Source organism: Ochotona princeps, chromosome 9 (assembly GCF_030435755.1).
Source record: "Ochotona princeps isolate mOchPri1 chromosome 9, mOchPri1.hap1, whole genome shotgun sequence".
NCBI lineage: Eukaryota > Metazoa > Chordata > Mammalia > Lagomorpha > Ochotonidae > Ochotona > Ochotona princeps.
In genome coordinates this window covers 72,475,540-72,501,894 of record NC_080840.1, presented here as the reverse complement: position 1 = coordinate 72,501,894, position 26,355 = coordinate 72,475,540, and the positions used below count along the sequence as shown (strand labels likewise).

The 26,355-nt window shown below is 43.9% G+C and overlaps 1 protein-coding gene across 2 annotated transcripts in view; it reads right to left on the bottom strand.

Moving 5' to 3' along the window:
- CDH17 (cadherin 17) overlaps positions 1-26,355 on the bottom strand; it is an 88,066-nt gene that overhangs the window by 47,334 nt on the left and 14,377 nt on the right. For both annotated transcript variants that reach the window (XM_058668793.1, XM_004597232.2), the window contains exons 2-3: positions 12,161-12,231; positions 5,513-5,611 (exon numbers count right to left, since the gene is read on the bottom strand). In XM_058668793.1, the coding sequence (XP_058524776.1) occupies positions 5,513-5,611; positions 12,161-12,229 (168 nt within the window). In that variant the 5' untranslated portion in view covers positions 12,230-12,231. The remainder of the gene's footprint in view (positions 1-5,512; positions 5,612-12,160; positions 12,232-26,355) is intronic.

Sequence of the window (26,355 nt, the reverse complement as noted above, 5' to 3'; positions counted from 1 at the left end):
GGTCGGCGTAGCTGCAGCCATGGTGGCCATTTAGGGAGTGAATCAGTGGATAGAAGATCTTCCTTTCTGTCTCTCCTCTCTGTAACCGACTTTCCAATAAAAATAAATAAATCTTTTAAAAAATTAGCAAACACTGTTGGAAGAAATTTAAAACACATAAACTGGGCCTGGTATGATGGGTCATTGGTTAAATCCTCATCTTGTAAGTGCCAGGATCCCATACAGGCAGCTACACTGCCAAAAACCAAAAAGAAGAAAGAAAGAAAAGAAAAGAAAAAGAGGAAGAGATGAGGTTGGAACCTCAGTTCTTCTCCCAAACACATCTACGAAAAACTCAAAATGGAATAGAGAGAGACCTAAATGGAAGAGGTGAAACTACAAAATGCTGAGAAAGAATTGGCACAAATCTTCATGACCGTAGATGAAGCAATGGTTTCACAGACATGACATAAAAACAAATGAATAACTAAGGAAAAAAAATGGCACCTCATCAAAATTAATTCACTTTTTTTGCCAAGGAAATTATTAAGAAAGTGAATTAATTAATTAATGAAAGTGAATTAATTAATGTTTTCAAATAACTTATCTGATAAGGGAGGATGTGCATACATAATACATAAAGAACTCTACAACAATAAAGCAATCTAATTAAGACTTACAAAAAGGTTAAGAATAGATATTTCTCCAACACAGATGTATAGTTCAAATGCACATGAAATGATACTCAATGCCATTAGTTATTGGTGAAATGTAAATAAAACCTACCAAATAAATACCATTTTGCAAACACCTGAATACTGATCATTAAATTCACAATAACAAGGTGATGAGGAAGTGGCAAATTAAAACTCTTATACAATGTTAATGGAACTGTAACATGCTGGTGGGACTATAAATAGAAAAGCTTTTCTTTCCTCAAAAGTTAAGCATCAACACAAAACTGTGACCCACCAATCTGGTGTGTCTGTGTGTTGGGCTTATCTCAAGAAAATGGAAAATGGCCTCAGAAAAAATGCAAATGAACAAATTACACTAGCAACACCATGGTATAATGAATGAATGAAAATACCTCAAATGCCCACATGTTGACATATGGATATTCAAATTAGGTATATTCATACATTGAAATATTGTTCAGTCATAAAAAGTGATGAAGTTCTGATACAGACAACAATATGGCTGAATGTTGAAAACATCATTAGCATAGTCTGGGTTATTCTATTAATATGAAACGTCTAGAACAGACAAATCTAAGAAGACCAAAAGTCGGGAGTCAAAGGGAGGCAAAAGAACAATGACTACTAACGGCCATGGAATGTGTTCTGTGGCTGATGGAAACATTCTGGAACTGGGCAGTGCTAATAGTTACATTTCTTTGTACAGGAAGCCACCACATTCTGCATTTTAAAAGTTAATGTTTATAGTACATGAGCTGTATTTCATGGAAACAAAGAAAAGATTTGCACCACACTGTCATACTATCTGGAAGCCTCTAGAGAGTACTGAGCCAGAGGTAGCTGAAAATCCTCAATGAAAGAAGTCTATAGCCATTTGTCTCATTTTAATTTAGAAGATATATTAGGGGGCCTGGCACGGCGTGACCTAGCAGCTAAAGTCCTCATCTTACACGCGCCAAGATCCCATATGAGCGCCAGTTCATGTCCCGACAGCCCCGCTTCCCATCCAGCTCCCTGCTTGTGGCCTGGGAAAGCAGTCGAGGACAGCCCAAAGCCTTGAGACCCTGCACCCATGTGGGAGACCTGGAAGAAGCTCCTGGCTCCTGGCTTCATATTGGCTCAGCTACAGTCGTTGCGACCACTTGGGGAGTGAATCATCAGATGGAAGATCTTTCTCTCTGTCTCTCCTCCTCTCTGTATATCTGACTTTCCAATAAAAAATAAATAAATCTTTGTAGAAAAAAAAAAAAAGCAGCAGCAGCAGCAAAGATATCAGCAACCCAGGGCCCAATCTCCTGGGGCAACAGGCTTCCTTTGTGTGTCCTTCCCTAAGATTAGGTGCCGGGTAACAGTTCTATTCAGCACCTCGCACTACCACCACTTCACAAAGAGCAAAGGTTGACCTTGATCATCTTCTCATTCCGGCATGCACAGGGAACAGTATTGATTGTTGTTGTTTTTATCTTTATTTGGGGGGGATGCAGATTTTACAGATAGAAATAGAGAGAGAAAGATCTATCTGCTAGTTCACTCCCCAAATGGCCACAGTTGCAGGAACAAGTAGATTCTTCCAGGTCTCCCATATGGGTGCAGGGTCCCAAAGGCTTGGACTGTCTTTTGCTGCTTTCTCAGGCCATAACCAGGGAGCTGGATCAGAAGTAAAGCAGCCGGGACATGAACCAATACTCATATGGGATGCTGGAGCTCAAAGGTGGAGAATTAGCATGTTGGGCCTCAGCACCAGGCCCAGAACAGCACGTTTAAGTCAAAGGTGGATGCTCTGTTCTCAGCTCTACCATCAACCTGTTTAACCCTCAGTTCCCCACTCTATCAAACAAGTGGTTGGTTCCAAACGTCTCTAAGGTTTTATCTAATACAAATATTCTGTGATTATCTTTAAAACAGTACCAGTGTTCTAAAACCACGAAATGTTACAAAAACATACACAATTGTCATTATTCTAGAAAAAATCTAGTATAGTAGATCAGTGAAAATTACCTAGAACTGAATTGAGCCTAACCTCTTCCCAAGGATTCTCATTTTGCCAGTCTCCTGTACTCCCTATTGCTCCATATGCTAAGGAAAATTTTAGAAGCCTCTTAATTTCACATTTGTACACATAGGTTTCATTGATGTATCTGGGCTTTGTTGTGTTGGGTGGCCCCAAGGGGTAGCTGTGACAATTCACAACAGCTGGGCTTTCATTACACACCCAAGCACTGCATGTGCTCCTATTTAAGGAACATTCATAGCGTGTATCTTTAGACCAGTGTGACCACTGTTTCCCAGGCATCTCCACCTGGCAGTCTCACAGATTATCTTAAAGTAAAATAAGCCTGATGTTATTGAGTTTCCATTAGTCTTTTGCTTGCTCTCACCTTCATTGCACCACTCCCTACCCAGATAAACCAGCTAGGGACCTAAGACCTTCCCAAAACACTTGTGCACCATTTAGCAACTGACTTCAGAATGCCGACCTCCTTCGCAATGCTCCTGCTGGTTGCCTCCCTCCGCTCTTCCTGCATTTGCGCTGCTGGAACAGAATACTTCAGACCAGGCAGGTTTATTAATGGCGGAGATGCACTGTGAACACTGAGTGACTCGAACTGCCAAGGTCAAGGTGGCAGCTGCTGAGGACAGGTTCCTCACAGATGGGCCTTCTCTGTCTCCTCACAGGTTCCCTCTGATGAGAACACGAATCCCATCTAGTAAGGTTCCACCTCATGGCCTCATCACTTTCCAAAAGCCCCACATCTTACTAGTCCAGTTTCAACATACAAGTCCCAGAGCACATCAACATTCACACCACAGCATCCCCTAGCCCAGGTCGCTGTCACCTTCCATTAGACAACAATAGCTTAAGACCCCTCTCGCTCGTGGGCTCATGCCTTCAATACGCATGAAAGGTGATCAGAGGAAATGCATGCATGCACAAACTTAGGGATGCTCCTTCCATTGCAAACTTCCCCATGCCCTGCTGCCTAGCGCAGATGGAAAGGCAACCCCAGCCCATTCTGACCTCTCAAACATGCAGACTTCCCTGCACTGTCCCTGACCCCACTCTGGATCATCTGTCATGTGCCACTTTCTCAATCAGTACACTCCCTCTGTGCCTGCTTCCGGTTTGGGGAGCAAATACTCATCTTTGACTATTCAGATTAGAATAATCACCCACTCCCATCCTCACAGAAACATGTCACTCTTCGATTTTAAATGTTCTCATCAAAAAAGATAACAATATTAAGTAATCCTCATGCTAATTAGCTCGGGTTGGTCATCCCACGATGCATGCAGGGTTTCAAGCAACAAGTTGCATGCGATATAAACACACGTGTTTCATTCATTATTCTGATCACCTGTGGTTGCCCCCTCTGCATCCCACCAGGTTCCCTCCAGAACCTTCAGGGCAAGCATCTCTTTACTTATCACTTTTGTCCCATCAACCAATAAGTTCACTATGGCCAGGTCATCCGTATCACCAGCATCTAACATACTGTCTTACCCCATCAAGCACTTTATACATGCTTAATAAAAAATAAGTATGTACCGAGTGCATAAATTTCTTACCAGCTTGTTAAGTGTGACATTCAAAGGAAAGCAATTTTTAAAAGCATAAATCTGCACGCATGTGCTCCTGGCTGGGCAAAGTAAGTTAATGGGGAATCTGTGTCTGGGTGAGACTGTCAACAGCCACTGACCACTTCCGCCCTTTCCTGCTCTGATGTGTGGCCAGAGCAGTCTTTTCTGAATGATGTCTGATTAGCCCCATTGCTTTGAGGAGAACCCCTTAGCACTCCAGGAGCCAGGGCCCATCTCTGCAATAGCTCCTCCCATGGCTTTTCCTGGCCCCTACTACCCAGTAGCCAGCTCTGCAGAGCCCAGCCTTTCTGCTGGGCCTCTGCCTAGTGTCCTACCTCCCTTCCCCCACCAGGTCAATTCTGTCAGCTGCCAGCTCACTAAGTTCCCGCCATGTCCTGCTTGACTGAAGGCCACGGCCCTTTTTAACATTCTGCACTGCAGAGCTGGACCTATGCATGCACACCTCCACCGTCTCTTGCAGGGAAACCCTTTCGTATTGACTCTGCACCAAATAAGAGAATGAGGCAGCTTCTGACCTCTCCTCTGTGGTCAGGAACTGTCCCCCCAAAATAAACACACAGAGGTTAGTGGCAGGCAGCCTAGCAAGCCTTGGTGGCTCCCTGGTGCATGGAATGGGAGGGGTCATGGGTCCCCAGAGGCAGGTGGACACACCTCCACCACTTCAGGTCCAAGCATTCGCTGAGCAGACATCTGCTAAACACACATGCAAATTACTTTCCTTCTACTTTGCATTTTCAGGATTATTGTCATGAGAGCTGAAACCTGCCCTCAGTCTGAAGCTCTTCCTAGGTGCCCAATACAAGGAGACAGCCTCAAGCTCCGGCACGCCCTGGCCAGCCCAGAGGTCAGGACCCAAACCAGGTGCAAAGGTGGCAGGGAGGAGCCCAGAGAAGCCCATTTCAGGAGCTTCAAGCAGCAAGCTCAACGAACAGAAAACAGGGGCAGTAGGATGGGGGGAATGGTCGGATGGCCAGCTCCCTCCCCAGTGATTGGTCCAGCCCAAGGAAGAGGCAGGGCCTGGGCACCAGGTTCTCCAGAGATCCACTAAAAAAGATTAATGTAGCGGGAACAGCTCTTCCCACACTGCAACCATCCACCTCTATCTGATGCATCTTCTTGATCGTGAGATCTGCCATGTCCCTGTTTTGTTTCCTGCCCTACAGCAGGCATGGGAATACAAGTCCACCAAGAGAGCCTGGAAAATCGAGATGACAGTGACCAAGGGTAGCTTTTACCTGGAATATGATTTGATTTGGCTCTTGACCTTCATAAATAGAAAATGTCATGGCTTTCAGGGGTCCACTGAACTTGACTTCTTGGCCATATCCACCTGTCTGTGAACAGAGAGAGAAAAATGAGCATCCATCTGGGAACTTGTGTGTCATTTGCTGATTTTGTCATGATATCCAAAACAGACATGTGAGATATAAGACTCTCATGGCTGAAAACAGAAATCTGATCACAACAGAGGTTCTAGTCTATGTCTAGTAGCTTTGTACACGATGTGACCAGCACAGCAATCTGGGAGAATACTATGAGAAGAATGTGAACTCTCCCATAAAATTAAAGTGGCTCAGAGGGTTTGCACGCACTGGAGTGTGACAGGGCAAAAGCTCAGAGTCTCCCACACTGCCACCCTGCCTGCTAAGTTCTACTTGGTCTTACACTAGCTTCTTCAAACACTTCCCTCTACTCCTGTGATTTGATCATGATATTCAGGGTAGATTCTTAGTGTTTTGAAGTCCACAGTCACCTCAAGCACAACTGCATTGATAAAGAGAAAGGATATATAGATTCATTTAGTACAGTTCTTCTTCAACTACAGTTACATGGTAATTTGTATTCAAATCAATCTTAATTTGTATTTTAAGAAATCAGAATCTTAAGAATTTGGACTGGAAGAAAACTTTGCTGTTTTTAACACTTGATTAGCTCTTTACTCACTTAGGAAAAGTTAAAACAGAAAACTAGTTACTTTAGGCAGAAGTCCCCTATGATTCAAAAACACCAATCGCCTACACCTAAAAGCAAAGCAGCCCTATGGCCACCCACACCCAGGAAGAATTGTAACCAGAGCAGCTGGGACAGTGAGAAGCACTTACACTTGCTACACAAGCATGTGTGGAAGGAACTAAGCACATTTCATCTTGGTGATTATCCTACCTTGGTGAACAACAGCTATCAGCCCAGTTTTCTAGGTGCTGTCATTCAGGTAGAGGGAAGAGAAGCAATCTTCCCAGGGAGTAGCTGGAAGCAGAATTCTACCCAGAAACTCTGGAAACAACACTCTCAGCTAATAAGCACCACTGCCCATGCCAGGGTGTCAAAGGATGAGTGGAGGGAAAGTCAGTCTTCGTGGGCAGAGGCAGGCATCCAACCAGAGAATGGGGAGCATGGACCCTCACCAACAGAGCCCTCTGAAAGGAGAGGCAGAACAGAGTGGACACACACACAGGAAGTAAGAACCAGCCATGCCCTTACACAGGTGTCTTCCAGAACCAGGGACCTAGTGCCCAGGCCCAATACCAGTTTCCCCGCCCTCTTGCCAGGTGGTTCTTTGCATTTCCTGTTTGTGGTGAAAGGTAAGACACATCTGGCTCAGAAGCATGACATGGCCAGTTAATGGTTTTGGGGGTAAATCATATGGAACCAGTAAGAATTGGACAGGGAAGAAGAGAATTTGTCCTCCACTTCTTTAGGAAGAACAAGTATACTCCCAACCTGGAAACTGTTGCCTGCAAGGAACAACCCACAAACAATCAGCACGCAAGCCACAGGGGAAAAGGTCTCTTACTACATCCCCTAGTTTGCTGAGTCTTCACTCATTTGATCCTGGTTGTCTGATAACAGAGAAATAACAAAGGAGAGTGCAGAGGGCTTTGAAACTTGGTCTTCTCTCCCTCCAGGTCTTAATAGATCCACAGATAAGCTGTCACCAAGCCACTGCCAACCCCTCTCTTTTTCTGCCTCTGGTCACAAAGATTGGGAAGCCAACTGTCACTTTCCAGGTCCCTGCAGCTAGCAGAATGGCCAGTGACCTTGTTCTTGTTCATGAAATACAAGCAAGGAGTCTGAAGAAGTGTGGGAGAGCATTCCTGCCAAGCTGCTTTCCTGTTGGAAGAGAACAGGGGTAGTATTTGGTCTAGTAATTAACACAGTACTTGGAATACTTGCATCTCTGCACAGAGTACCTGAGTTCAAGTCCCAGCTCCACTCTCGATTTCAGCATTTTATTCTCACACAATCCTACGAAGCAGCAGTAATGGTATTCCAGTCCTTGCCTTCCACATGAGAGATCTAGGTCCAGTTCTTGGCTCCTGGTTTCAGCCTGGCCCAGCCCCAGTTGTTGTGGGCCTAGTGCTCCCTTGCACACACACATGCGTGTGTATATATGGTATATATTTCTTTCTACTTCTCAAATAAAACAAAGAATTTTAAAGGAAAATTTGAAAGATAGGCATTACAGCTCAGTGGGTTAAGCCACTACTTGAGATGCTGGCATCCCATAGGAACTCCAGTTGGAGTCCTGGCTGCTCCACTTCCAATTAAGCTTCCTGGTAATGCACCCTAGAAAGCAGCAGAAGACATCCCCCAACATGGGAGACCCAAATGAAACTCCTGGCTCCTGGCTTTGGCTTGGCCTAGTCCTAGTGACTGCAACCATTTGGGGAATGAGACCAATGGATGGAAGATCGATCTCGATCTCTCTCTCTCTCTCTCTCTCTCTCTCTCTCTCTCTCTCTCTCTCTCTACCAGTCTCTGTAACTCTGCCTTTCATATAAATAGATAAATCTTTAAGAAAAAATGCAATCAAAAAGGAAAAGGACAGATGTTTCTAGCATTGCTCTTTCTCCGCTTCTTGCCGAGACAATGGACACTATCTGTAGCTGGTGCAGCCATCAGGAACCATGAGGGCACAAGCGAGTTGAAAAGATGGTGGAAAGACACCATCCACATGCCATATGGAAGGGACTGCTTTGTTCCAGCTGTTACGTGATCAAGCTCCCTGCTAATGTGCCTGGGAAGAGGTAGGTGATGGTCCAAGTGCTTGAATTCTTGGACCACTTGCATGGGAGATCCAGATGAAGTTTCTGGTTCCTGGCTTCAGCCTGACCTTTGCAACAGTTAGGGAAGATAACCAGAGACAGAAGATCTCTTTCTGCAGTCTTTCACTCTCGCTCTATCTCTGCCTCTCTCTCTCCATCATGCTGCCTTTCCAACAAATAAACATATCTTTACGAAAAAGATGGTGCTATCAAGTAAAATAAGCTCAAGCCTCTGGTAACATCATGGACCCGCCAACCTGCCATAAGATACCATTGCAGTCTACTTAGTGTCTGGGAAAATAAACCCTTCTTTATTTAAGATGCTCTAAAGTAAAATTTCCTTTGAACTGTGGCTAAAGATCAATTTTAATTTGACTTTTTAAAGAAATTCAACTAATACATTAGAAGTCCCTATTTGTAGGCACCATGTGCTATTTCAGTACATGTACAATGTTCAAATCCAGCCAAAATCTCTTTGTTCTCCAACACTTCCAAGAGCATTCTTGAGTCACACAGTAACTCCACAGAGCCCCAGCTGTCTCCTCCTTCCCAGGTTTTGCTTTGTTCCTCCTCCTCCTTTCCATTCTGTTTTCAGTCACCAGTTCCTTTGGGAGGCCGGGCACATGGTGGTGCCATGGTTAGTGCAAGAGGCGGACTGTGCTTCCTGCAGAGCCACCATTGCTGGCAGCAGCCTGTGTCTGCCAGCTCTGTCCTGCCTCAACAGGCAGTCAGCCCTCCAACTGGCCATGTCAGGGCAAGCTACACTCACCCACCAACGTGGGGGGATAAGGCTGCAGTTTTCAAGTGTACACAGGGTTCAAAGTTGGAGCCTTGTATCAGAGCAACAAATCTCTCTTGCTGCCCATTAATGTGGCTATTGGGGCTATAAAGATTTCAAAATCCATGTGCGCACTTGTGGTGAGTCATCAAGTCACCAGAACTGGGCAAGACAGTGTAGTGGAAATGGGTGAAAGAACAAGGAGAGTTCAGGCTGGCCTTGGGAGAATAGCACCATCTTGGCAAAGAGCTGAAAGAAAGGACAGAGAATGGGCTAACGCTTGCCAGTGTCTCCTGTGTGGTCAGGATTATCTTGGCTCTCTACATGCTTCCTCTCTTGTGGTCAGTGCTACCAGGAAAGCTCTTTAGAGCAGTCCCACAGCAGAGGCATCTGTGTTGCCTCGACAGCTGCCAGACCTGGTGGTACACCAAGTCCTGACTTTGAGCCGCACCCTGCCTTCCACGCTTTGCAATGTGTCCCTGCAGTGTCTCCTCCAATCTCCTATGAAACCAACTCTTAGAACAGAATGGGAGAGCCACGGGCAGTGGAGAATAGAAGCCTGCTGATCTGAATCTTACATTAGTACCTCTGCTGCTGGATAGAACCTTATGGGGAAGGCAGGAAGCTTCCATTCAACTCCCTGTTTAGTTTGGGACAGGAGTGGATAGAGGTAGAGTGTCCCCAAAATTTCACTGGGCAGACAGCCATCTCCCGCCTTCACCCAGAGGCAGCTCTGCTGGGGCCACCTCCTGGGCCAGACTATTGCTGCCAATCAGTAGCTTAGGGCCATTTTTTCTTCCTGTAAGTAGAAGTCCCACAGGGGCGGGAGAAGGGGGAAGGGACTCTCATGCTTACCTCCATCTGGGAAGAACAATGCATGTCCCCTAATGTTAATTTGCTGTAACAGAGTCTCACTCCCCTCACCCCAAGAGCTCAGATCACTGTATCCTAACATAAGTCCTTGTTCACTTATTTCATTTCTACCCTGTTTCCACCACTGGGTTGAGCTGAATCTGCAGCAATCTGTAACATTGTCCTTTCTCCATGGAGATCAGGGTGTACCCCGAGCTTGCAAAATGTAGTGGTAATAAAAAAGGCACCGTATATCAAACTCTTAGATTGTGCCAATCACCAATCCCAGAGCTTAATGAATGTAGTCTGATCAACTCACTACAGCAGGTGCTACAAATTTCGTATCCTTTATTTAGCATTTATGGGGACCAGAAATGTTCCAATTTTTTTTTAAAGATTGTGAAGTAGTTTCCTAATCCCCAAATCCCATGTGCAACTACATCATTAGACCAGTCAGACAGAACAGTTAAAAGCTTGGATGAATCATTCCACTTCCTGTGACTGCTCAGTGACTGCACTGAATTTCAAGTCACCATGTTTCAATGATGTAAATATCAAAGGGCATCTGGGAGGACAGGAAGGGAAGGCAAATGGGAATGTTCAAACCAGGCTGTGCCAGGGCATCCTGGGGACAAGTCTTAACCCTCTAGACCATGAGGACACATAGGCTCAAGAAGGCCTATGTTTGAACTGCATTTACTGCCACACAGAAGGCTCTGGTATATTTTACAGATTTGATTCTCCTTATAAATATTTTCAATGTACAGGCTCTTGTGATGCTGTGGGATTTAGGATTTAGTGTGTTATCAGTGGATTCCAAAGTGAAGCAAGTAAGATTTGAGGTATAAGAATCTAGAAACTTCCACACACAGAAGAGGAAAATACTTTCTAATAAAATAAATCTCTTGGCTAGATTTGTGACTGTAAGTAGCATGAGTAAAAAAGCTTGAATCCCATCTCAGGATGATGGGTGGGACCTCAGAGTGCCCATCAAGCTCAGAATCCGGTGGCCTGGAAGTCCACAAACAACTGAAAACAAATGTAAGCAGAAAACTCCAAGTTCATTTGTGTGCGGTACAGAGGCAGAAAAGTCAAAAATGGAGAAAACACTTTTCTTGATGTTTTGGTGGTAATTTTTCATTGTTAAATTTTTTAAGTCACAATTAAGGGTCACTAACATGTACATGTATCAGTGTAGTTTTTTGGGTTTTTTTTTTTTTTTTTTTTTTTAGATTCCTTGAGTTTCACATAGAGGTCTAGATCCAAACAGATCATTTTAAACTTCGCCTATGAACTGATATTGGGTTTTAAGAGTGAAGGAAATGGGCCCAGTGCAGTAGCCTAGTGGCTAAAGTTTTTGCCTTACATGTACTGAGATACCATATGGGAGCCGGTTCGTGTCCTGGCTGCTCCATTTTTCTGTCCAGCTCTCTGTTTGTGGCCTGGGATAGTAGTAGAGAACAGCCCAAAGCCTTGGGACCCTGCACCCACATGGGAAGCCCAGAGGAAGCTCCTGGCTCTTGGCTCCTGGCTCCTGGCTTTGAATCAGCTTAGCTCTGGCCACTGTGGCCATTCAGGGAGTGAACCAGAGGACTTATATCTCTCTGTATCTCCTTCTCTCTGTAGAGAAGACTTTCCAATAAAAATAAATAAATCTTTTTTAAAAAAATAGTGAAGGAGAAATTACCTTCCCAGGTTGAAGGAGAGACAGAAAGATGATTTATAATATTTCACTGAAAATACCACATCAGGACAAACCATATATCTATAACACAATTTAATTTTCATGGACTACGTTTTTTTAAAGACTCTTTCTTTTTACTGGAAAGTCACATTTATAGAGAGAATAAGAGACAGAAAGATCCTTCATCCACTGGTTCACTCCTCAAGTAGCTGCGACAGTACGAACTGAACTGCTCTAACGCAAGGAGCCAGGAGTCCTCTCCAGGTCTACTATGTAGGTGGAGGATCCCAAGACTTTGGGCCGTTCTCTATTGCTCTCCTAGGCCATGAGCAGGGTGCTGAATGGGAAGTGAAGCAGCCAGGACATGAACTAGCAACCACATTGGATCTCAGTGCTTGAAGAGGGAGGATTCGGTAATTGAGCCACTGCATCAGGCACCAATTTTTTTCTTTAAAGTGATAATAACTTAAATATGGCAGTAAAATGCAAATAAGTAATGAAGGAATTACACACACTCTCTTACCAAATAAAGTATAAGAAGACACAGTGAGTAAAGATGAGCTTTAGTCATCATGGTATTCCTTATTCGCATGCCTGCAAAAAAACCAGAAATAAATAGGCTTAGTTACCAGTCTGAAATCATGTCTTCCCAACTCGTAAAGACTTGGGAAATATTCAGCAAAACACTCAGTAAAATTGGATCTTTTTAAAACACCAACCTTTCCTCCAAAAAGGGCAAAGTTTCGTGACCGCTCATCTATGGCAACCAACAAGTCAACCTTGAAATAGGCAACTTCATGTCTGCATCACTGGGTTAGAGTCTCCTCTCCATGTAGAAGTTTAGATGATTGGCAATACATTTAATCACCGCTCTACTTTACAATAATCTTTACCCTTACAATCTATTTGTTAAATTTTACTCTTACCACTCTCATGTATCAAATTTGTTTTTATTGTCAGTTTTACTTTTATTCTGTGGGTAGAAATCAGACAACGAGTTGAGCACTTGGGTCCCTGCCACTGATGCAGGAGGCATGCGTTGCGTTTCTGGCTCTTGGCTTTGATCTGGCCCAGTTCCTACCTGTTGGGGGCATTTGGGGAGTACACCAACAGTTGGGAGATTCTCTCTTTCTGTCTGATTTTCAAATGATTCATATTGTTTAAAAAATTACCACTCCAAGATTTTAGACTCTAAAAATGATAAATTCTTTTTCCTTTAATTTTATCCACGTGTCTGTCTTGTTCATTTGCTAAGGGAGCTAATATTAGAAATCACGTGGAGAAGTTTCTCTACAACCCAGGAATCAAAACAAAGAGGTTGCAAAGATAGCAACAAATATAAACTACATCACTGAGCAACTCAAATTAGCGATAGAGGGGAAACAACATAATTTTTTTTTAAAGATTTATTTTATTTTTATTACAAAGTCAGATATACTGAGAGTAGGAGAGATAGAGAGAAAGTGGAACTGCCGGGATAAGAACCAGCAGCCATATGGGATCAAGGCGAGGACCTTAGCCACTAGGCCACACTGCCGAGCCCAACAACATAATTTTTTAAACATAGATTAGCTTCCTCATACTTCAATTAATTTGTTGGGATCATCCCACATGGGTGCCTGTTTGAGTCCCAGCTGCTTCATTTATTTCTTTTTTAATACGTTTATTTATTTTTATTGGAAAGTCATATCAGACTTACAGAGAGAGAGAGAGAGACAAAGAGAAAGATATTCCATCCGCTGGTTCACGCCCCAAGTGACAGAAACAGCTGGAGCTGAGCCAATCCAAAAGGCCAGGAGCCAGGAGCTTCTTCCGGATATCCCGTGTGCATAGGATCCCAAAGCTTTGGACCATCCTCAACTGCTTTCCCAGGGCACAGGCAGGGAGCTGGATGGCAAGTGGAGCAGCTGGGCCACAACCCAGCACCTTCATGGGGCCCTGATGTTTACAAGGTGAGGATTTAGCCAATTGAGTCATTGTGCTGGGGCCCTCATTTCTAATTCAGTTCTCTGATAATGTGCCTGGGAAAACAGCAGAGGATGATGGATCACGTGCTTGGACTTCTGCACCCCCTGGCAGACCTGAGGAGGCTTCTGGCTTTAGATTGGCCTAGCTCTGGTCACTGCAATAATTTGGGGAGTGAACCAGTAGATGGAAGATATTCTCATTCTCTGTTTCTCTGCCTTTAATAAGGTTCATGAATTCACCTCTACTGAGATACACAGGTGGTGAATTTCTATGGAGAGCATTTGAATGTTTCCTTTTAGTGCTTGATAAATTCTGCTCAAAATATTAGAATTACGCGAGGAGACTGACAAGCAATGCTGATGAAGGAAAGGAAAGGGAGAAAATCTCACAGAATAATTTGTAGGGACAAATGAAGTACTTGATTTTCGTATTACTATTTTTCATTTATTAGAGTTGCAAAGTATTTTGACCTCTTGACACCAATAAATTATGCCTTAGATACTATTGTGTGTAATTAGTTTTGGCCCTGCTAATAAGTTGACTTCCTGGGATATTTCTTCTATTCTATATTGGAATTCTTGCAAATTGACAGAAAATGTATAAGAACCTATAATATTACACATACTTTTTAGTTTTTAATGATTTCTATTTATTTGAATGGCAAAGTGACACATAGAGAAAGAGAGTGTGAGCAAAGAGAGAGTGTGGGGGGAGAGAGAGTGTTCTATCCACTGGTTCATGCTCCAAATCACCACAGTTGCTTGGGCTGAGCAAGACCAAGCAAAGGTCCTGAAGCTTCTCCCAAAGTACTTTTATCTCTTTTGCTGCTTCTCAAGTGCATTGAAAGGTAACTGGATGGGAATGGACGTGCTGGGAATCAGACTAACACTCTGGTATTAGGTTGTCATCACAAATCATCATTAGAACCATAAGACTGGCTCTAATTAACACATACTTTTAAAATGTATTGTTTGATCTTGCTTCAGTTTCTTTTGTTTGCTTATTACATTTTATGACATAGTTTCATAGGCTCTGGGGTTCCCCCAAATTCCCTCTGCCCTCCCCCCATGGTGGAATCCTCCACCTAGTTGCAGTGTTACAGTTCAAATCAAGTCATGATTCTTCCATTGCGAGCATGTGCCATGCATAGAGTCCAGCCTGTTATTGTACAGATAGATTCAGCAGATTCTTGGGGAGACCATCTCTGGTCTGAAAGCAGAGCTGGCAGAGTATTATCCCATCCAATGAAAAGCCACAACATAGCTTTAACAACGATTTACATCAATTAAGGGGTTAATTTCCATGGTTTTAAGTGACAGATATGTTAGACAATGCAAGTTCTTAACCACATCCTGTGACTACTTATTGACAATTCAATTTTTAGTTTATACACAGCCGGCTGCTATACACCTTAAAATGGTTATAGGATACTGTTTCAGCTGTCTCGGGCCTGTTTTCATTTTATATTTAACAGCTTGTAGTATTGAAGCATGAATTAACTGAACTTGGCATACTTTAGGGTAGCCCAAGCAGGCTTATAACTCTAACAAGGCATTTGTTAACAATAAGGGTGCAGAATAGTTTTAGATGGGGTGTGCAGAGAAATCTTCACCTCCCCAGTGAGGGGTGACTAATCTTTGTTTTAAAAGTAGATATATCGGGCCCGGCGGCGTGGCCTAGCAGCTAAAGTCCTCGCCTTGAACGCCCCGGGATCCCATATGGGCGCCGGTTCTAATCCCGGCAGCTCCACTTCCCATCCAGCTCCCTGCTTGTGGCCTGGGAAAGCAGGAGAGGACAGCCCAAAGCTTTGGGACCCTATGCACCCGCGTGGGAGACCCGGAAGAGGTTCCTGGTCCCGGCATCGGATTGGCGCGCACCGGCCTATTGCGGCTCGCTTGGGGAGTGAAACATCGGATGGAAGATCTTCCTCTCTGTCTCTCCTCCTCTCTGTATATCCGGCTTTCCAATAATAATAATAATTTAAAAAAAGAAAGTAGATATATCTTCATCCATTAAAGATTACATTAAAATTTTGAAATTTCAGGGAGCAGGCATTGTGGCATAGCAAGTTAGGTCAGTGCCTCTGAAGCCAATATCCTGTATGAGTGCTGATTTGCTTCCTGGCTTCTCTACTTGCAAACCAGCTCTCTGCTAATGCATCCAACAAAGTAGCAGAATATGGCTCAAGTGCTTGGGTGCCGGTATCCATAAAAAAGATCCAGAAGATGCTCCTGGCTCCTGGTTTCAGCCTGGCATGGCCTCAGCTACTGTGACCATTGGCCATGGGTCCAGCACAGTGATTTAGTTAGACAAACTTCCACCTGCGGCTCCATCATCCCATATGGGCACCATTTGTGTCCCAGCTCTTCCTCTTTTGATCAAGCTCCCTGCCTGTGACCTGGAAAAGCTACAGAGGATGTCCTGCGGCCTCAGGATCCTGAATTTAAGTGGAGGACTCAGAAGAAGCTCCTGGCTTCAGATGGACTCAGCTCTGGCCATTGAATCCATTTGGGGAATGAACCAGTAGATGGAGGACCTCTCTGTGTCTCTCCCTCTCCAACTTTATCTCTGACTTTCAAGTAAAATAAACACATATTTTTTAAAATTGGAGTTTAGTTTAATAATATATAGAGTTCAAAAGAAAGTAGCAAATACAGTTACATGATAATAGGAAATATTAAATGGATGATCAATTTGCAAAGCATAGGCATACACACATTCTTATCATTCTTTCTCTAACAGACCCACACAGCTGCCAGGTTACCTGAGAATAATTTGAAAATATTTAAAAGCAAAGGTGACCAATTGTTCCACAGATTTACTTGGGTCATATTGAGGAGAAATGATCATAGCAGTGGAATTAGGAATTTAGGTAAGATACACAATTTTCAAACAATTTTAACGTTAACACATGGAAAAGTTGTCAAGGAAAATCATTTTCTCTTATGGGGAGATCTGCATTCATATCAGAGGAAATTTTCATTTTCCCAAGACCTTTTGGTTTAGAAATGATTGAAGGCAAAGATAGCAAGAACACTTGTGGCTTTTAGATCTTTTTGTGTGAAACTTTTAAACACCTTACATGCCGCAAGTGATAACTTATTTTTGTCTTAGGAATGCCCTGGGGGATAAGAAAGAAATGAACATGTGTTAATCATTGCTTGTGAGATAGGTTTCTGAACCGACTTATAAAAATGACAGAACTGAAGCACGATAGGAAACTGCCCAGAATAGGCCACGGAAAGTTTCCCACCGACATACATTTGGCATGGGTCAGGGGTGGACCAGGCTGAAACGGTTCATGTCCATCCACTGGCAAACCCAGGCGCCAGAACGGGGTGTGGGTCAGGCCGGGTTTGGTCGACAGAAACCAGTGCACAAGACGGAAAGCCAAGGTGAGGTTACCTGTACTGGATTTGAATGCAGCACCCAACCAGCACACGTGAGAACCAGGAAGGGAGAGGGCAGAGCCAGCGGGGGGATTGAGGGACTGCTCCCCTCGCCGGACAGCTACTCCCACTAGATAGCATGGGCAGGGATGGGGACAGACCAGACTAAGGAAGTGGTGGGTTTACCCCTCTTGGGTCACTACTCCCACGGGAGGACATCAGAACTAGGACGAGGGCTGGGGTGGCTAGATGGAGAGGCACTTAGCAACATCCATGAGGGCTAGATAGTTGAGTAGGTTAGAAGGAACTAAGCTTTAATACCCATTGATAGATATAGGAGCCAAATGGGATGCGGGATAGATTGGACTGGTCAGCTATGCACATTGGCAGGCCAGGGTGGGAGGCGGGGCTAGAGGGGGTTAATGTGGGTCGCCCCCACTGGGCTGCAGCTCCCACTAGTTGATAAAAGGGTCGAGTACGTGCTGGGCAGAGCCGGGCTGGACTGCAACACCCATTGGTTCCAGTGCAAGTCGGGACTGAGAGCAGAACCAACCCAGCAATTGCAACCACCAGCTGATCATGGAGATGGACTGTGCCGAGCCCTGTGCTTACTAGAACATACAGGAATCTGGTCTGGGAATACCTCAAGGTTTCTTTGCAGATCTCCCCAACCAAACTGCTGGACTCAGAACCCTAGCCAAGAAAAGACAGAGGACAGAACAAGTCAATCAACCACCTCAGCTATATGTTGGGCAGCGAAATACTGGGCGGATAAAGACCCTATGATGGACTATAACAATCAATAGATTCTTCAAGGACATCATTGAGCTGGAAGTGGCGAGAGTGGCAGCGATTCACAACTGGAGAACTATTACAACCACTTGAGCAGGTATCTCAGAGCATGCCCCAAATCCAGGACTTTGGGCGGGTGGGAAGCTGGGTGGGGCTTCTCCCTCAATATCCCCCTTTACCTCAGATACATGAAGGAAACAATATGGACATAAAAAGCTTACCCACATCCCTATAGCCCCTAAACCTTTACACCGTAATTAACTATGTAAAGATTGTTAATAATAAAATTTTTTTAAAAATGGCAGAACTGGAAGCAGGCATTCTACCTAGCTGCTAAAAGCCTGCACTCTGCATCAACTTCAGGCTCTAGCTCCTAACTCCAGTTTCCTGACAAAACAGACCATAGGAGGCAGCAGTGATGGCTTCAGAGATTGGGTCCCTGCCACCATTGTGAGAACCTGGATTATATTCCTGGCTTTCTCTCTGTTGGCTCCAGACACTGAACATTTGGGGAGTGAATCAGCAGATAGGGGAGCTTGCTCACTCTTTCCTAACTTTTTCAAAGCAATAAATCAAAAAATGTTAAAGAGGAGGTGGGGAGTGGGGAGCAAGCATACTGCCTCGTGGATACAATGGCTGTACCTCACGTCAAAAGACCTGGGTTCAGTTCCCCTCTTGGGCTCCTCGCTGCACCTTCTTGCTTATGCTGACCTGAGAAACAGCAGTGATGGCTAGCAGCGGTTGGGTTTGTGTCACAACCTGACTTGGGCTCTCAGTTCCCAGCTTCAGGTCAGGCCAGCCCAGCACCAGCCATGATAGGTATTTGAGAAGTGAATCACAGGATGGGAGCTAGTTCTCTTTCCTTCAATAATTTTTGTTTTAATTATGTTAAAACAGCCCAACAGGCTAATGCAAGAAGGTAGGCTCTGTGTCAGAGAACACGGACAGGGGAACGTATTTCTGCTTTTTCCAGCTCATCTGCCACATGTGTACAAAACTTCATCTCTGAGCATCCATCTCCGCCCATGGAAAATACCCAGAAACCTCATAATAATGAATTTGTGCTCTTATGGTGTTTTCACAAACATAGTGAGTTGGAAATTGTTACTCTCATTTTGATGAGGAAATTAAAGTTAAAATTAAGCAGTTTGCCCTAGCTGCTGAGAAGTGATACTGCTATACTTCCAGTCAGACCTGTGGATTCTAAAGCCAAAAACTTGTTATAATGCTCTCCACCGTAACCCACAAAAGTTGGCACAGGTGCAAATCTACAGAGAAAATATGTATATGTAATTTTTTTACAAGCTGTATAAATTAAATAGCATAATTCATAGTTTCAAAGCTATTTTAAGGAAAATCTAGGATTAAAATCCTTCTGGACTCTTAGATTCATTAACGTTCTTGAATATTTAAAAATTAACTTTTGCAATAAAATCAGTCTGATTTCAGGTCCAAATATCACTTTAGAATTAACTTCTTATAGTTAAAAATATAACTTTTTAAAAAAACTGCTTTGCATTGCTTATAGGATCTGGAAACACAGAGAGACAAGCAGCAATCCCAGGTTGCAGCAAATGGCAAGGTCATGTCCGTGACCTTCTGAAGCTTCATTTTCCACATCCACAGAATCAACCAACCATACATGGAAAATATTCAAGAAAAAGAATTGTGTCTATGCATTACAAATGTTTCCCCCTCATCATTATTTTCTAAACAATACAGCTCAGCGACTCTCATGCAGTATTTATCTTGTGTTAAATATTACAAGTCATCCAGAGATGGTTTAAAGTATGTGGGAGGATTGTGTGGGCCATATGCAAAAACCATTCTGTTCTTTGTAAGAACCTTCAGTAATGAGAGATTCCAGTGTCTAAAGGGGTAAAGGCTGTCCAAGAACCAGTCCCCAAGGATCAGAGGGGCACCTGTACAAGGAACTAGTACAAGGAACTAGAGACAGGAATTCAGACAGTAATGGCACATTCGGGGTTCTTTCTCCTTAAACTCTTCAACATTCCAGATCTTCTACATGTTGTCCCTATCTCTTCCAGCCTTATCTGCCACTCCCTGCCCACACCCAGTCACTCTGTGTGCAGGATGGACCTTGCACTCTGGATTCCTGTGTTAGCATCTGTGAAACACCCTACCTGGTACTGGGCCTGGCCTGGAGTAAGTGAATTGCTTAATGAGATTGGGTTGAAATTATTCTTCCTCAGCTCTGCTTCTGCTTCTCCTATCTCACTCTCTGGGTCCAATTTACCCAGAGAGAAATTGTCTACTTACCTAAATGGGCCAGGACCCCAGAACCTAGTCTATGTGTCCCACTGGTTGGCAGGAGCCTGAGAGCTCCATCATCCGCTACTTCCCAGGATACACTTGCAGGGAGCAGGGCCAAAAGTGGAGGAGCTGGAACTCAACCATCACTCTGCCATGGGATGCAGGTGTCTCAAGCGGCACCTGTGCCACACACCCATACCCTATCCTGAATTTTATTTCTTGCCATTTGTTTGCCTAATGGTGTGACTGCCTCAACTAGAAACTAAAATTCATCAGAGAGGTTAACTTGTTGTTTTTGAAGCTGTCAGAGCTCTTCATAGTATGTCTCACTTATATTAAGCCCTGAACATTTATTTGCTAAGTTCTAAAGCACCTATGATTGTCTCATATGGGGGTATCAACAACTTTGCTCTCATCTGTAATAACTTTCAGAAACTAAATTGAGATATAAAGCATCAAATTCATGATTGGAAACTGGTTGAGATAGGTCACCTACTCTTTGATTCATCATTGCTCCCCCCCACAGCCTGCACTCTTGCAGCGGGTGGGAGCCAGAGCCAGGTACCAAGCTGCCGTGCGAGACAGGCATCTATTTCAGCAGGAGTATTGACTACTAGGCCAAATGCCTGTTCTGATTTTTTTTCCTTTAGTGCTTAAATCTACAAAAAAAATAAATAAATAAAATTGGAGGGTAGAAAAGCACATGGAAATCAAATGAATGTCTTATTTTAATCAGATGATCAAACAGGCCACTGTCTGGACTGTCTTAATCTAAAAAGTGAAAATGAACATGACCTTTTACAGCCAAAGACACAGAAAGGTTTCTAGTGGCTGAGGACTTGCTTTGCCCTCCCATGAGTAGGGTGCTGGGAGCTTCCTGAGGACAAGCCTGCCACACCCTGGCCTTGGACCCACTGTTAGGAGTGCCACCCCTAGACACTCACCTGTAAGGCAATAAGTAATTACAGCATCTACCTCTGACTGTTATGGAAATTCAATGAGTTCACATTTGGAGCAACATTTGTCAAGTAAAACTTTGTGCATTTGCCCAAGTTTGCTTTGTCAGAACTTAAACACCACCCACCAAGACATCTTACTTTGTCATTACTGGCTTTCGGTGGCCCCACTAAGGGCAAGTGCCAAGGAACAGCCTTGGTAGCAGCACACTGCTCAACTCCAGGCAGACAACACCAGAGTTACATCAGAAGGGGATTCTGGTCTCTCAAACCACGCATGTTCGTGTTTTCTCTTTGCAGAGACAAAACTCCTTACTGAGTGTCCTACCCAGATTCAGAAACACAGCGAGAAATTGTCCTTTCTGAGATCACCTAAAACCAACAAGCTGTAAGTAGTTGTTGCATTCCTTCAGGAGCAGTTCTTGGAAAGAGTCTGAGTACTTCTCCAGATAACTCTCCTTAATATAGCTGGTCCCACCATCTGCTTGGTATTCTTGCTGTTTGTCAGGATTGCTCTCAGACCGTGTCTATGACAACTGTCTGAGAGTCCAAGCACACCTTTGGTAACACAGGTGAAAGATTTTTAACAATAATAAGTAACGGGCCATCATTGCGACGTAAGAGGTAAAGCTGCTGCCTGAGACACAGCACCCGCTAGGGTGCCAGTTTGTGTCCCACCTGTTCCACTTCAACTCCAGCTCTCTGCTATCTGCCTGGGAAAAGCAGTGGAAGATGGCCTGAGTGCTTGGGTTCCTGAAACCCATATGGGACACCCAGATGAAACTCCTGGCTCTTGGCTTTGGGCCTGGCCCAATTCTGGCCATTGAAGCTGTTTGGGAAATGAACCAGCAGATGACAGATCTGTCTCTCCTTTTCTCTCTGAAGCTCTGCTTTTCACAAAAAAATTAATAAATCTTTTTAAATTATATTAAGAGCAAGTATTTGCACAATGATTAAAGATACCATTTGGAATGCCTCCATCCTATGTGGGAGTGTCCGGGTTCACCTCTTAGCTGAACTTCTAATTCAAGTTTCCTGTTAAAGTGCACTGTGGGACGCAGCAGATGATGAGTCCAGTGGTTGGTCCCCTGCCCCCCACATGGGAGAGCTGGACTGAGTTCCTGGCTCAGCTCCAAGTGCTACAGGCATTTGGGGCGATGAGGGCAGGAGCCGAGGGTGAACCAACAGATGGTAAAATAAAATATTAATATAAAATGTAGGCATAAAAACAATAAAAACAAATTAGAGGAGGAATTTTGAAAAGATGATCTCAGTCTGAAGAATGTGGATGCACCTTACTTAGCAGGCGTCGCCCCCCCCCCCCCACCTGCTCTAACCTTAGGCTCACAGTCTGAGTACAGAATCAGAGCTGCTGGCCTGCATCCAGGGTCAGGGCCTTCCATTAGTTCTCCAGAGCTCCTCAAGCCTGGGAATCCCCACAAGCCCTGAACCTGTGGCGAGCCCAAACAGCAACACCAAGACAGCTAATATGTACGATGCTGAGACTTTGATATGAATTCTCTTACTGATTTCGCAGAAGCAGCACCTGAGGTAGAAACAATTAGAATCTGCCTTTTAGAAATCAAATGGTGACACTCTAGGGAGTCAAGAGACTTGCCCAAGGTCACGCTGCCTGTGTTCTTAATCATATATTCCTTTAAAAAAAAAGGTGGAGTTGGACAGGGTGGATGGCAATATGCTGTAACAAGTTAAGTCACAGCCTGAGACTCCAGCCTTATATGTGAGCACCCGTTTGAGTCCCAGCTGCTGCACTTCTGATCCAGCTCCCTGCTGATGCAGCTGGGAAAATGAGCAGAAGATAATGCAGTCCTTAGGAGATCCAGACGCAGTTTCAGGTGTGGGAACTACAGCCTAGCAAAGCCCCAGTCATTGCAGTCATTTGGGTAATGAGCCAGTGAATGGAAGACCTCTCTCTGTAACTCGACCTTTCAAATAAATAAATAAAATCTTTTAAAGTATGTTAAGAAAATAAGTAAAAATCACATAATCTTCTGTCTCAGGAAAACACAACCACCCATATAACACAGCAAGTATCATGCAAGCCATCACCTATCTTTCCAAAAATTTGAAAAGGATTTGGGGATTGCTCTTGTTGATTAAATGCGGATGTGATCACCATCCCTCCCCACCACCACAACACACATACACACACACACACACACACACACACACACGCTGGAGAGGCCTGGAGGTTGTCCCTGTTGCCAACACCCTTGTGTTGCTCACTCTAATTTCCCACAGAGTGTCACCCCCTGCAGTTTCCCATTATTGAATTAGGCCAAGCATTATGAGGTACATTATGCTCTCTGCTCCACCCCACCCCCAACAAAAATCTACAGGTTGAATCCTATCTCCCAGGCACCTGAGGTTATAACCTTCCTTGGAGTTTATATAGAAGTAAAGGAATTCACATGATGTCATTACGGTGGGTCCTACCCTAAGATGACTGGTGTCCTTACCAAAAGGGAAAATATGCAGACAGATTCCTGTCTGGAGTGAACATGAGAACAGCAGGCACAAATACTGGAGAAAGATCTAGAATAGATTCGTCTTCATAGTTCTTGGAAGAACCACCTACACTTTGGTCTTGGACTTCAACTTCCAGAACTGAGATAATTCATGTCTGTGGTGTAAGCTGCCCAGCCTGTCATGTTTTGCTATGGCAGCTCAAGCAAAAGTATACAAACTAATACTCCCACTATGCCTGAGAAGATGCTGCCAGCCCAAGACAAAAGTGGGTTGCAGGGGACAGTGTCCGCACGTACTGGGTGCCTCCTCATTCTACTGCCAGGCTACAGTGCCTCTGAAATATATGTTCAGGCATCTATAATTTCCCTAATTTTCTAAATATGTAAATCTCTAGGTCCCCTAACTACAAGTAACTCCACAGGCAAGCATGAATTTCCTATCCTTACATTAAGCTAAACAGTAGGAAAGCCTTTAAAAAAAAAAAGTCCATTTGTCCTTTACATGTAGCTCCAAAAAACACAGAAGTTGTAGGAGGAGAGGGTTGGAGCAATGTGATACAGCTATGCCAGTCTTGCAATACTGTCATGAAGTTCTGGATTTATGGGTATGCAAAATAGAAGGTCATTATTTGTTTATCAGTTGGCTTCAGGATGAGAGAGTATAGCCGCCTCCTCTGAAGAACTAAAAATGGTTGAAATTTGGGCAGACATTTGGCTTAGTGGTTATCTGTCATATAGGGGGTTGTAGTTGTGCTATAGTGGGTAGAGCTGCACCTGTGACATCGGCATCCCATATGGACACCAGTTTATGTCCCAGCTGCTCCACGTCTGACCCAGTTCCCTGCCAAAGAACTGGAAAATTCAGTGGAAGACGACCCAGGTACTTGGGCCCCTGCAACTCCTGCAGAACACCTGCAAGAAGCCACTGGCCCATGGCTTCAACCTATCCTAGCACTGGTCATTGTGGCTAGCTGAGGAATGAATTAGTAGATAGAAGACGTGTGTGTGTGTGTGTGTGTGTGTGTGTATCCTGTTTTTACAACTTTGAATTTTAAATAAATTAATAAATCTAAAAACTAAAAAGTCACATCAGAGTATCTGAGTTCGACAACTAACTGCTTCTGACTTCAATTTTCTTCTAATGCATGCCCTAAGAGTAAAGGTAGTGACTCAAGTGATAACTTCTTGCCATCCAAATGAAACGTCTGTATTGAGTTCCCAGCCACCTGTTGGTATTGTCATTGGATGTAGCCATTGCAGACACCAGAAGTAAAATAGTGGATGGCAGTTTCTCCGTATCTCCCTTCCTTCCTCCATCAATACCTCCCTCTAAAGTAAGTTTCTAAATGATTACAATACAACTTACTAGCATAATTCTTATTAAACAGTAATAAGCTCTAAGGAATATTTTGAGAAATGCAGTTATGCTCATACCTGGTTAGCTTTTACTTCACCCAAATCCCCTAAGACCTAGCAAAGGAGTGGTCAGAAGAGGAAACTAGCCTGTTCTCAGAGCAGCAGGCCACCCCTGAGTGGAAGGGAGGTCCCAAGGTGGGTGTGGCAGAACACTCATCCTGCAGGAAGATGCCCAAGACCTCAGCGCAGACTTCTCTGTGCAGCAGGTTCACACCTCATAACCCTAGTGGAGGGTAGAGCAGGAGCTTGGTGCATCTTTGGTAGAACATCACCAGGTCTCCCCTGGCCCAGTGGGAACACAATTTCTCATCAAAGGAGCTTAATTATTTCTATCAGTGCTCTTTCCTGTGTTGTAAACTATATCTCAATGTCATATAAAGGGTACGGATGAGCACCCTGTCAAGGTAATGAAGTCACATATTCTGGCCTTACAAATTCAGCAGGAAGTAAGTCTAAATTACGTTTTATCCTACAGGGTTTGACACAGGACAATTAAAAGAAATGAACCTTACTGTGTTATAATTCACTTATAAAGTGACTGAAGGCAACAACTTTAATGGCCAAAATGCACAGTCATACTCAAGCACAACAGGCTAACTTTCTCATTTCTATAATTAAATCATCAGCAACAACTGGGATGGGAAAGAGAACAAGCAAAAATGAGTTAAATGTCAGTTAATGAAAGGTACCAAAGCACTAGGAAACCTCATCAAGAGTTAGATTTATTATAATTGAAAAATCACAGAAAAAAATTGCAATTTTTGAGCATTCACTAAGTTAAGCACATTGAATAACTTGTTTCCATTAAACAACACACTAATCTTGGGAGGCTGAAGAACATGGCAATCTGAATGGAGACCAACATATAAGCACTCAGCTATCTCATCACCCCATGAGAAACATGGGCTCATCCTCCACTCACATAAACCTACCCATCTGAAACTTTTAGTCCCTTACTCAAGAACTGTAAGTCTTCATGTTTTCAAACAACAAATAGATGGCAAGCAATTATTGACTCAGAGTGCCACTGTGGAAAAATCAGCATCAGTCTGATAGACTATTTTAAGAGAAACTGAGGAGAATCAAGATGGCAAGGTAAGGACACATACAAACAGATGAAGAAACATTAGCTGGTGTGAAGCAAGAGGGCACATTCCAGGAAATAGGACAGGACAGAATGACAGCACAAGGACACCTGGAGACTGACATACATGGGAAAGCAGCAGACACAATGGTGTGGTATTGCAGTGACAAATACCCCAGCAGCATTCAGCAAACGGTGATCTGAACTACATCAGCAGCCAGAACTCCACTATCAACAAGGTGGGAAGGGATGTTCACCAGAAACTCAGGAAGTGAACCCAGACAAAGAACTTCCCATCCTGCTGGTCTGTTTTATTTGGCCAGGAGCAGATACAGAACAGCAGGTCCCAT